The sequence below is a fragment of the Typopeltis vanoorti genome, chromosome 2, assembly GCF_054136105.1.
Source record: "Typopeltis vanoorti isolate ZY-2024b chromosome 2, IOZ_Tvanoo_1.0, whole genome shotgun sequence".
NCBI lineage: Eukaryota > Metazoa > Arthropoda > Arachnida > Uropygi > Thelyphonidae > Typopeltis > Typopeltis vanoorti.
In genome coordinates this window covers 91,665,392-91,678,441 of record NC_143550.1, presented here as the reverse complement: position 1 = coordinate 91,678,441, position 13,050 = coordinate 91,665,392, and the positions used below count along the sequence as shown (strand labels likewise).

General features: G+C 35.8%; 1 protein-coding gene across 1 annotated transcript in view; it reads left to right on the top strand.

Annotated features, from left to right (window-relative positions):
* Itpr (Inositol 1,4,5,-trisphosphate receptor) overlaps positions 1-13,050 on the top strand; it is a 1,112,489-nt gene that overhangs the window by 611,577 nt on the left and 487,862 nt on the right. Inside the window, exons 33-34 of the mRNA XM_090401920.1 lie at positions 1,195-1,446; positions 11,520-11,645. Of these exons, the coding sequence (XP_090258046.1) occupies positions 1,195-1,446; positions 11,520-11,645 (378 nt within the window). The remainder of the gene's footprint in view (positions 1-1,194; positions 1,447-11,519; positions 11,646-13,050) is intronic.

The following is a 13,050-nucleotide window of genomic DNA, read 5'->3' as shown; positions in this document are numbered from 1 at the left end:
TTATAGTGTTAATCAATTGTGGTTGTGAGACTGTTAATATTATTATTATTGGAAAGTAGGCAGCAAACTACAGTTGATTTCTATAAGCAGAAAGTTAGGCATTGTTAATTACAGAACGGGATATGAGTTGAGAATTCTAACACTGAAATTAAACATTGATTTAGAATGATTCAAGCAAATCATTAATGAACTGTGCTACCATAAAGTGTGTGTTTGCCCTCATGCATGCATGCACCCATGGTGTTTGCTGCTATGTCATTTCACTAGTGAAATGAAAAATAGATGAGACTCTGGAAGTTTAGTCATTGCTCCAACACTACCAAGGGAAAAGCGATGCTGCCTTCAAAATGTTTTGATTATCAATTAATAATTGATTCTATCATTATGATCCCACAATGAAAATTCAGTCTCTAGCTTATCACCAAGTACCAAAAAGTTCAGAACTCGACCTTCCACCAAAAGCACATGTTGACTTGCTTTTGGGGTAGCAAAAGTGTCATTTATCAGGACTGCATGATAACAATAAATTCAAAAAACGTTTTCTGAAGATTTTTAGAAAGCAACAAATTAATCCTGTTTGTGTCAAGGATTAGTTATAGTTTCTGCAACAGTACAATGTGAGGCTATATATATATGAGTATGTTCACTTTACTTGCCTGTCAAAAAGATTGGTTTGAAGTTCTGGAACCGCATCTCTAAAGTCCAGATTTGCCTACATCAGACTTCTGATTATTTACTAAATTGAAGCTACCTCAATGGTATCCATTTTTAAAATGGTTTTGAGCACAACCTGAAGAATTTGACTTTGATAGTTTGAAAATATGTTACATAGTGGAGAAATGTATTAAAATGATGGTAGATTATGTTGAGAAATAGTCTATGAAAATTAAGTAAATTTTTTTCACTGACCATATCTCTTTTTCTAAGGAGCTATCTCCTGATGAGAAACAGCCTTTTCACTGATAAATTTTGAAATTCAGGTATATTGAAATAATTGTGAATTACAGTATTTTATATTATAATTTTTGGAAAATATTACAGTATCATAATAAAGAAATCTTGTAAATATTTCAAGAATTAGACAGATCTCTATTTATTGCTGTTTATAAAATTTCCAATGTTTTTAAGCATTGTTTTTTGGGTATGCAGAAATGTTCTAAAACATTTTTATTTGTTTATATATTTTATATCTAGATGGTAAATTCAGGAGAAGATGTTCTGGTATTTTACAATGATAAAGCCTCTTTCAACCATTTAATAGAGATGATGAGATCTGAAAGACATAGAATGGATGAAGCAGGACCACTCCAGTATCATATAAACCTAGTGAAATTGCTAGCATGTTGCACTGAAGGAAAGAATGTGTTCACAGAAATTAAATGCCATTCACTGCTTTCTTTAGATGATATAGTTCGAGTCGTAACACATCCTGACTGCCTTCCTGAGGTTAGACTTCATTCTATCCATGCTAACTTTTGATGTTTTACTTCTTTTTTATACCATATTTTCTAGCTAATATTTTATATCCCAGTGGTGCACACTCTCTTTTTTTTAATTAATACTTTCTATGTGATAAACACTGAATTAGAATCAGCTTTATCCAGAAGTTAAAATGAGGGTTCAGATCAGTAATTTTTTTGTTTGCTGATATGTATGTTTATTTACTGGACCTGTTAAAAACCACATAGCTTATTTCCAGGTCAGGTTTGTACCATCAGTTTGATTTTAGTATCTCTGGTTTCTATTCAATATTCTTCCTTCTTGAAAACAATACTAGATTGCCCTAAACTAATTAAATTCATATATTACATTAATTTATCTGTATCTCTAAAATAAGACAAGAGAAATTGTAATACAAAAGAAACAATGTTTAATTGAATAACAATACAAACATAATTATTTACATAAAGAAAATTGCCAGTTTCTCTCTCAGACTCACCCAGTTGAAATTTGAATTCAGGAATTTAAAAAATTCCAACAACATTCAAAACAAAGGAAATAAATTCCCTTACTAATCTCTCTAGGATTAAGCAACTAAAGTCAGTAAACAACAAACAAAGAAATCACATTTTCAATTTTAATACAGTTAGTTCTACTAAGGAATCATCTCTAGCTCAAAGTTAACACTTATTACAAAATAATGAATAATTCTCAGGAATATTTACCTCACTCCAGAAAGTTAAACATGAAGACAATATACATCAGAGTAAATGGTTTGTCCTCATCAGTTCTCTAAACACAATCCTCATTACATGTAATCAGCTCCTATCCTTAACTGAATAATAGTTTTCTCTTGTCTTTGCACACTATGCACTAATATATGCACACTATCACAAAAAACACAAGAAGAAACACACATAGAGGTAAAATTTTCTGATTTCATCCCATCTATTTACAAGAGGTAAACACAGGGTTATATAAACAAACAATACAAATTAGTGCTGGAACTTTTATTTCCAAATTTGAGCTACTGTATATTATTTTACATCAAAAACAACATTTGAGGCCTTCTAGATTACTAGATTATCTTCTCATGGTCATACATCATTTGAAAGTAATTAATACTTTCAGATAAATCTGTTGCTCTCTGAATACATTCCTATAATCCTATCTTCTGTAAAAATAGCTACCTGTAACCACACATTATCCAGCCATAATAAAGCAACATTCAAGGTCTTCTTCCACATTATCTGATGGTAGTTGCATACCCCTTTGAAAGACATAACTGCTTTCAGATAAATCTATAGGTCTCTGAATACATTCCTATAATTATTTCTCCCTTCACTTATAGTTTCTTGAAACCATACGTTACGTATCTCTTCTTATGTCTCTTCCTCTCCCTTCACTTGTGATTTCTTGAAACCATACGTTACCCATCTATTCCTGTGTTTCTTCCTCTCCCTTCTTTTTTTATTTCTTCTCTCTCTCTCTCTTTAATCCTCTTGCGCACTATAGCTTCAACTTGCTGGTATTGGCCAAAATATAACTTGACCAGATTTGCATTTAGAAAACAAAGTTATGATCTCATCTGGATCTTATACAATGAAATGCTATATTCTTATGAGTTCTGGACAATAGACACCTCATATTTGCTACAGTCAAATGGGTTATCTTTTGCAGTCCTCTGAGATTTAATTCTCTGTCATCCATTATTCCAATATTCCCTGCCTCTGATATATTCCAGAAAAGGGGTAGTTATTCCAGTACAATATGTACATCCCCAAATTCAAAACTGCACACTTCCATACATTAATTCTTATCCCCTACTCATTACCCTCCTTTCCAACCTCTTGAAATCCTCCTCTCAGTCACTGCATCTACACTTTATTTACAGTATTTTGTTGAAGTTGAATCATAATGGTTCAAGTACTGAGATCTGTAGCACCACATTTATTATTACTTGTCTTCTCTTCGATATCACTTTCTCATATATAAGGGTGGTCTGAAAAGTTCTTGGCCTAACAAGGAAAACATGAATTTATAATTTCAAAATTATTTTTATTTTTTAACGTAATCTCCCTTAAGACTAATACATTTATTCCAGCGATGCTCCAGCACTATTATCATGTCCTGTAGTGGTACTCAGTAAGATCTGCAAAATACCCTCCACAGTTGCAATCACCTCTTGATTTGAAGAAAAATGCTGACCAGTGAGGAGAGTTTTAATTTTGGGAAGAGATAGAAGTCAGAGGGAGCCAAATCTGGAGAATAAGTCATTCTATCGAGTAGTTTATTTTATACAGCTGTCTGAAGCAAAAGTGTTGTCTGTATCCTTTGAAATGGATAAAATTGAGTATCATGCGGTTATAAAATTCTTTATAAAAGAAGGTTTAATGCCAAAAGAAATTCATTCGAAGTTCATAAGAATTTATGGGCACTCTTCTCCTTCGTTTTCGACAATTAACAAATGGGCTGCTGAGTTTAAATGTGGCCGTACCAGCCTTGAAGATGATCCACGTGAAAGATGTCCAAAAAGTGTAACAACACCAGAAGTTATTGATCAAGTGTACGATATGGTATTTGATGACCGGCGAGTCAAAGAGCATGAAATCGCTGAGACTATAGACATTTCAAAAGAACGTGTGTCTGACAAATGAAGGAGAACTAAGCACTAAGATCAGTCTTCATGGAACAGAGATTGGAGGCTCTATTAACAAGAGTTTTGATAACACCATGTTATTGAGAGAGAGAGGTGGGGGGGTGAATGAAAATTGTTTGTGTATATCTACCTGTGTAGCTGAATTTTCTGTAAACTGATAAAGAAAGAGTGCCATTGGGAAAACATGTAATTAGAGATTCTAGAAAAGTCAAGCAATTGTTTTTTTTTTTTTGTTTTTTTTTTTGCTATAGTGAACTGTATTCTAGGGTGCTGTCTGTTGAGATGGAGGAGGAAGGAGTATAATGTGTCAGCCAAGCAACCAAATAGAGAACACATGATCTTCTCTTAGCCAGATAGAAGGTTTGAGAATTTCAATATCATGTGTTTCAGAATTTTTCATAAAGTAATTAGCTAAAAGGGGAGAGCCCATGGCTGCACCCTCAATCTTTGTATAAATAGTCTTTCTAAGGGAAGTAGAAAAAATGGATAGTAAAATTAAAAAGATCGATGGTATTTAGGGGGGGGGGGCTTTTTTTTAGTAAATTTAAAGTTTTAGAAAGAGGGATATTATAGAATGTAAAAATAGAAATGACATCAAAGCTAATCATGATATTGTTATTGTCTAAAACTGAATTTTGGATTGAAGATTTGAAATGAGTGATATTAATGTTTGATATAAGAAGAAAAATAACCTACACCTCAGAATCCAGTCCACTATAGAAAAAGAAAATAATAGCCTGCCTTTCCTAAATATTCTAATTACATGTCTTCCCAATGGCACCTTTACTTTCTCAGTTTACAGAAAATCCATCCACACATGTAATACATATACAAACTTTCACATCATCCTTCATCACAACAATATGGTTTTATCAAAACCCTTGTTAATAGAGCCTCTGATCTCTGTTCTCCTGAGGCTGATGTTACTGCACTCTTCTTTATTCACCAGACTTTCCTGTCTGATGACTACAATGCCATAAAAGGTCAACAAATCCAAGGATCCTCTATCAGTTCCAGGTGTTTACAAAGTTCCTTGTTCCTGAAACTTATCTTATAATGATCAAACTGGGAGGTCTGCTTACATCTGCCTAAAAGAATATGAAAAATATATCTGTTGCCATTTGAAGGAGATAAATTAACTGTGGAAAGGGTACAAAGGCGGATAACAAAGGTGATGTTGGGAATGTACAATATTAGTTATGAGGATCGGCTGAGGGAATGTGGACTGCAGAGTTTGGTGGATAGAAGGAGGGGTGATATGATTGAGACTTTTAAACTGTTGAGAGGTAGTTACAGGGTTGACACTGGGGGAATTCTTTCGCTTGGTTGAACAGTGGGAAAGAGTCATGACAATGGACCATCCCTGGAAGTTACAAAAGGAAACTGTGAGAAAGAGGATGAGGAGTGGTTTCATTGCATGGAGGGTTGTTGAATCCTTGGAATGCATTGCCTGATGGAGGTGAGAGCAAGAAGTCAATGCATTTAAGGAGTGGTATGATAGACTTTGTTTCCTAGGAGGGACCTCCCTCGATGAGTCTTGATAGACTTGTGTTTCTTAGAAAGGACCTCCCACGATGAGTCTTTTGACTCCATGGAGTCCTGAATAATAATAATAATAATAAGTGTGGTCAGTCAGGGTATGCTGACTATGCCTTTGGATACCTTGCAGAGAATCAAATTAAAAAAACTAGTATGCTTCACCACAAAAAATGCAAATTTGAAAGGATTTTTTTAGAATCAGCAGCAGAATTAAAAAATAGACCTAATCTTAATAAATATGACTGTTACATTGGACGAACATTGCAATGCATTTCAAAGATCTGACAAAGAAGCGATAGAACTTGCAGTTGAGATGAACAAATTAATGGCAGGTTTTCCAGTTTCCATGTGCCATTCAATAAAAATAAAAAAGCAATAGGACCATTAGAAACAGATCTGAATTAGGAGTGGACTTGATTGGATGAATTCTACAGCGCATTTGAGATTTGAAGATATCAGAACCTTAAATATGACTGTATTAAATTTCCCAAATTTGGAAAAATTTAATTTTTCGACCTCCACTCAATACAGCTGGGGTGCTAGCCAAAAACCCCCATAGAGGATGCCTCTCATAGGACTTTAGACTTTCAGTATAATCTTTTCCATTTAGTGTTTGTACAAATTTGTGTGAATTTTTGCAATTTTAGTATTATTTCCCTGATAATGTCTCAGTGACTGAGCTGAAATATTGGAGTAATTAACATTTTTTTAGTTATATTTGTATGTGCTGTATGTATTCCATTAAACCGCATAATGAATTCAAAGTAATATATATATAAGTCTAAATAGTCAAATGTCAGTTGTCAGACACACATCACTCTTATGCAATGGGATTATTATACATTCTTTCCATTGCTGTGAAATCTTTCCTGTTCTGCGACTCAGATTATTCAGTTTTGTCAGTGACATGTTCAGTTTAGCTGAACAGTCTTTTAGCATCTATGCTGGTATCCCATCAGTGCCTATTGCTGAATTATTATTCACTTTATGTAGGAGCTCTAGTACTGCTGCCTCACACATCTGGAGGTGCTTCATCTGCTGAAGAGGGTAGCACGGAGCTCAATATTGCATACACCATGTTGATAGCTCTTAGTAAAATAAGCATTTATCAGATAAATTATCTCTTCTGAACCTGTCAACCACACATACCATCTGCCCTCATTAGAGTTATTCTGTTACATTTATTTTTCTCCTGCTTGCAGCATATTATTATTATTATTATTACAGGCGACTCCAGGGAGTCCTTAGACTCATCGAGGGAGGCCTCACAACTATATGACATTCTCACAGTATCTATCATACCTTGCCTTGAACTCACTCGCCGTCCTAGCACCCACAACAGACTCTGGCAGCTTATTCCATTCATTTACCCCTCTAAAAGTAAAAAACCCAGCTCTAACACCCCTGCTAACCACACTTTTGCCCAGCTTCCATATTGCCCTCCCCTTTTCTGCCTATCAACTAATCTCTGCAACCCACAAATCTTCAACCTATTCTCATGTGGTTCATTCCATAGACCTCCTATCATCTTAGTCACTCGCCTCTGGATCCTCTCCACCTCCTTCCCATCAAGAAGGAACCTAGGTGACCAAATCTGGGCACGGTAGTCGAGATGAGGTCTTATTAAGCCTCAGTACAGAGGTACAATAACTTGCTTTTGTCTGCTCGTCAAGGTATTTTTCAACAACCAAGTGAGTTGATGAGCTGATTTAGCTACTTTTGCAATGTGCCCCCTAAATTTCATCTCCCTATCCACCAACACTCCCAAGTCCCTGGCCTCATCAATCTCCTTGAGTACAGTTCCACTAATGTTGTATACTGCTGCTAATCTTTTCACCCCAAAATGCATAACTTTACATTTTGTCACATTTAATTGACATCCATTCTCCTTAGCCCAGAACTCCAATCTATCCAAGTCATCCTGCAAGATTTTAACATCTTCTGCATTCGCTATTGCCCTACCCAACTTTGCATCATTAGCAAACAGATGAACTGTTCCTCTTAGATCCCTCCCTATATCATTAATGAACAAATTAAACAGCAGTGGTCCAAGAACAGAACGGCACACCACTAGTCACAGACCGTCTTTTGGACTCAACTCCTGAATAAACTACTCTTTGATATCTCTCCCTCAACCACCCACCTATCCATCTCACCAATCCTATATCCATTCCCGTATGTTGTAGTTTACGGATTAGAATTCCATGTGGTATCCTGTCAAATGCCTTTGCCAGGTCCAGCAGTATCATTGTAAACCCATTACCCTTATACAGTTCAGCTGTCACCGTGTTATAAAACTTGAGCAAGTTACTGAAGCATGATCTACCCTTCACAAAGCCATGCTGTCCCCCGTACAGTATCTCATTTTCATCATTCCATTCCTGTATTTTTCCCTTGACTACTTTCTCCAAGACCTTGACAACGACTCCTGATATGCTGATCGGTCGGTAATTTGCAACCGTAGTCTTGGATCGTCCTTTATGCAGTGGAACTATTTTCCCCTCTTTCCACACCTTTGGGACTAAACCAGACCTGAGACTCAGATTAAACATGGTCAAGGGCACTGATAATTCTTTAGCCGCTTCATGCAAGACCCATGCCGATATGCCATCCAATCCCATAGAGGTATTCACATTAAGGTTCTGTAATAGACTATTCACCTCCACTTCATTCATCACAATTCCTTTATAAACTAATGGTTCCTTCATTTTTTCAATGTCACCACCTGGTTGATATACTTTTGCAAAGTGCTCGCTCAGTAACTCCACTATATTGACTGATTCAGTGACCTCCTTACCATTGTCATTCCTTAAAATCATTTTGCCGTGTAGTTTTTTCTTGCTTTCAGGATATTGAAAGAACTGTTTGGGATTCTCTTTAGCTTGCATAGCTAGTTTCCTTTCATAATCTGCTTTTGCTTTTTTTATCACACTCGTTACCCTTCTGGCCTGCACTTTATACCGTTCGTGTGCCTGCAGTTCACCTCTTTCTTTAAATTCCTTCCACAGTTGTTTCTTTTTTTGCAGGTCAGGCTTAATGCTGTTATTCATCCATTTAACCCCTACTTGTTTTACTATTTGAACCCTAGGTATACAATCAGCCATAAACTCCTGCAAATGCTCCTTGACCACTTCCCATGCTCTGTTGACATCCAGCCCTTGCATTTGTACATGCCATGGCACTAATCCAAGCAATCTCCTAAGCTTGTCATACCTGCGAGCATGGTAATTCCACATATACCCCGTCTTAATAGAAAATTCCACACCTTTAGCCACCTCCGAGGTCAAGACCATATGATCACTCTCTCTCACCAATGGGTGGCAATATGGTCATATTCATTACAATCAAATTCTCAGATGCCACTCTCACATAACAATATAATGCTTTTGAGTTGACTTTATTTAGCTTGCAGAGTTAATTTCTTTTCATACTCAACTTTACAAACAGAACTTGTTTCTAACCTGAGCCTTGTAATTTTCATAACTGTCATCCATACGTACATAGGATTCCTTCAACATCATCTTTTTCTTGGGAATCTCATGCTTAAAGATTGCATGATCATTTCACCTCTGCCTTATTTATTCTTCAAACTCTAGAGACACATTCTGATATTGCATCACTTAAGTATTTTTTTAAATATATTCCTTGCATTGATGATGATATAAGGAAGTTGTCTCATAACAGTTCAATAAATTCAGCTTTATTTTTATGATATTTCACTACTACCCAATCAATGTTTGCATAATTAAAGTCACCTGTGATGATTAATCATTTAGTACTTATGAGGTTTATTTGGCAGTGGATGTTATCACTACCAGCCACTGATCCACTAGGTCTGTAACAACACCCTACCATGTACTTGATCTTGTTGGAATCTGCTTCACACCAGATAGCCTTAAACTCATTTCTTCAAGGAAAATTGTTACTGGTCTTGCAGTCATGGCATTCTGTCCTAACTGTACTCAAATCATGCAATATTTAGCATTGTGCCTCTCCTCTTGTATCTTGCATATCCTTTCTAAAAATAGTGTACGCTTTAAACTCATTAATATGAATAATACATCTGCCTCTGAGAGCCAGAAGCAGACATCTCACTAATGTCTGCAGTCCAGTGTATTCACCATTGCAATAATCTCTTTATCCTTTATTCCTTATACTCATGACATTGATCTACAGACACAATAACTTACCTACAGGCTTTCTTATATCCTCTGCTCTATAGTCTGCATGACCTAGATGGACAGCTTCAGATTCCTCTTTCTAATGCTTTACTTATACATCATGTTGGAGGTTTAATGGAATATATACAGCACTTGGAAAGGATTAAAACTGATTTTTAATGCTTCCAATATTTCATCTCAGTCACTCAAGACATCTTCAGGATTACAAAAAACTATTGTAACACACACACTCAAATGCAACACAATACTAAGTGAAACACGTGGGTGATTCTAAAGTCTTATCTAGGTGGTGCACCCTCTGCAGACATTTGCATGTGGCCTAGGATGTAAGGTGGGATCTCTGATAATTACTGTTTCCCAAATTTTGGGAAGTTTTATGCAACTGTATTTATTAAAATTTGGTTGATTTCTGAGTGCTGCCACAGATTCTAAAAACAATTTTTGTTTTTTGAATTTACTACGGTGGTTTTTTTTTTTCCCAGGAGATCCTGTGTGTTGTATCCAAAACATGGTCCACAAGGCCAGATTGACCATAGTCATGATTGCAGATGTATGGTCTTCTAAGCTGATGGCTGCTGATCTACCTCTCTGTCCAAAGTAAACCAGCTTGCAGGAACAGGATACTTTATAAACTCCAGGCACTGAGATAGGAGGGAGCTGATCTTTGGTAGAATGGACAAGGGTAACAAGTTTATGGCAGGGCTTAAACACTGTGTGAAGGTTGTACTTTTTTAAGGACTTGGCTATTTTTTCTGATGTGCTATGGATGTTGAGGTATGGTGATGCTATTTCTGAAATCCTTCTGAAGAGAGGACTGGAGAATGGGGAAGGAACTGATTATTTTTTTAATTCTGTAGTCACTGTAGCCATTGGAAAGGAAGGTGTTGTGTATGTGGTTGAGTTCAGTTGAAAGGGCAGTTCCACTGGAACAAAAATTGTGAGTTCTCTTGGTTAGAGTTTTAATAATGCTCTGATGGGAGCATTTTTGATTTTCTATATACAGTGAAGGAAAGGTTACCATTAGGAAGGCGTGTTACTTAGATGTCTAGGAAGGGTAAAGTATTGTTATTTTCCTTTTCCATCGTAAACTGGATTCTTGGATGTAGGCTATTGAGGTGACTGAGGAAGTCGAATGTATCTGGGCCATGAGGCCAAATAGAGAACACATCATCTACATATCTTAGCCTGAGAAGACAAAATATTGGAAGCATTAAAATCAGTTTTGATCCTTTCCAAGTGCTGTATATATTCTATTAAACCTCTGTGGTAAACATATTCATATCATTAACATAATGACATAACTTAGTCATTGTTATGCATAGATTCTCACCATTCCTCCCATTATAATCCAATTTCCCTAACTCCCATGTTACATCTTATACCAATGATAATTTCTTCAAATCGCTAATACTAAACACATTCAAGTGCATGCCATTCCAGTTATGTAAATCAATTCTTCCCTCACAGTCAGTCACTTCACAAGTTCAAAAAGTTGCATCCATTTCATCTACACATCTATGCATTGAGTCATTCACCATCATAGCCCCCTCTCTCTCTCCTCCTTTCTTTCTGATACTTTCTCCATCTGAAGTAGAAACTACATGAATTAAAAGATTAAGACAGTTCTCTGTGTTACTCTTTCTTGAATGCTGATACATATTTTAGATAATGCATTTTGAATGTGTTACCCTTTTTTTTAGATAAAGGAAGCATATATCAATTTTCTGAGCCATTGTTTTATTGATACTGAAGTAGAGATGAAAGAGATCTACACAAGCAATCATATATGGACTCTCTTTGAGAATTTTCTTGTTGATATGGCAATGGTAAGTTGATAGATAAGGAAAAAATACTTACTAATCATAATTTATCCTAATAATTATCTGATTTTTTTATGTACAATTTATTAAGAGTATTCACAATAAATTAAAGATGCCAAGAAATTATATTATTTGCTTAATCCTTTTTCCAAATGTAAGCAAACAAAGTTTTTGCATGAAGTAACTTCAGGACTCGGCTACTTGTATATAGATGTTAATGACTTCACATCAGTTGCCTTAGTATCCCATAATGCATTGCACATCCTTACGGACATGTATAATGCTATGCAATATGGGAAGGGCTACCACTCAGACTGGTTTTGACTTTTATTGAGGTGAAAAAGTAAATGGGGTGCTCATCATAGACCTAGAGTAGTTAGCATTGGGGTGCAAGAGAGCCTGATAGTATTAAGAGAGAGACAGATAGATAGCATGAGTGATAGATAAAATGCCCTAACTCTTTTATATCATCATATAGCCAAAAGCTGTCATTTTTCCTTTTTCGGCAATCTCGTATAGATGAACAACCAAAAGTCCAGTTGAAACTAAACCACAAAGATGACTGAAACCTAGGTGGTTAGCCCATCTGGGTTAACTGGCCTTCTTTTCCTGGAATTGCTCTCCAGTCATTGAATTCTCATTGAATTAAGAGGATGGAGCTATTTAAAAAACCTCTCATAGCAAGAATAGAAGAATTTTATCTCTGACTGGTGAATATTGCATAATGTAGGTGATCGTCATCTTGCTGAATTCTCCAAAACACCAAAAAAGATATACATGGAATCATTATCCTTCAAAGTGCCCACTACATTTATTGAGGTCTCATCAGTGGGAGCCAGACCCAGAAGACAGTGTTATGATATTACAATGATATCAAGGTTGAAGTAATGCAGAAGTCATATTTCCATATACAAGTAGTCAAAAGGTGTCACACCTAATTACTAAAATGCTCTGGATTAGAGACAGGTATTTGAAAGTTTTTAACTTGGTTATACTATAAATTAAAGATTCCAAGAAGTTATATTCTTGGTTTGATCCTTTATCCAAATGTAATCAAACAAAATTTGCACATGAAGTAACTTCACAACTGGGTTGAAGTCATTAGCTTCTAAATACAAGTAGCCCAGTCGTGAAGTTACTTCACATGCAGATTTTGTTTGCTTACACCTGTCCAAGAATATCACTGTATATGATTCTCCGTTATCCAACACATTCATCACCTATCATACAACATAAGCAGATTGCTAAAAGAAGACCTGCCCTTCACAAACCATCATTGAGAATCTTATATGCATAGACCCAATCCATCCTGTATTCTATTTCTAAGTAATATATGCACATATATTGTGCATATGTTTGTTTTTCTAAAGAACATAATATCCTGAATTCTAAAGAGAAGTTGGAACTATCA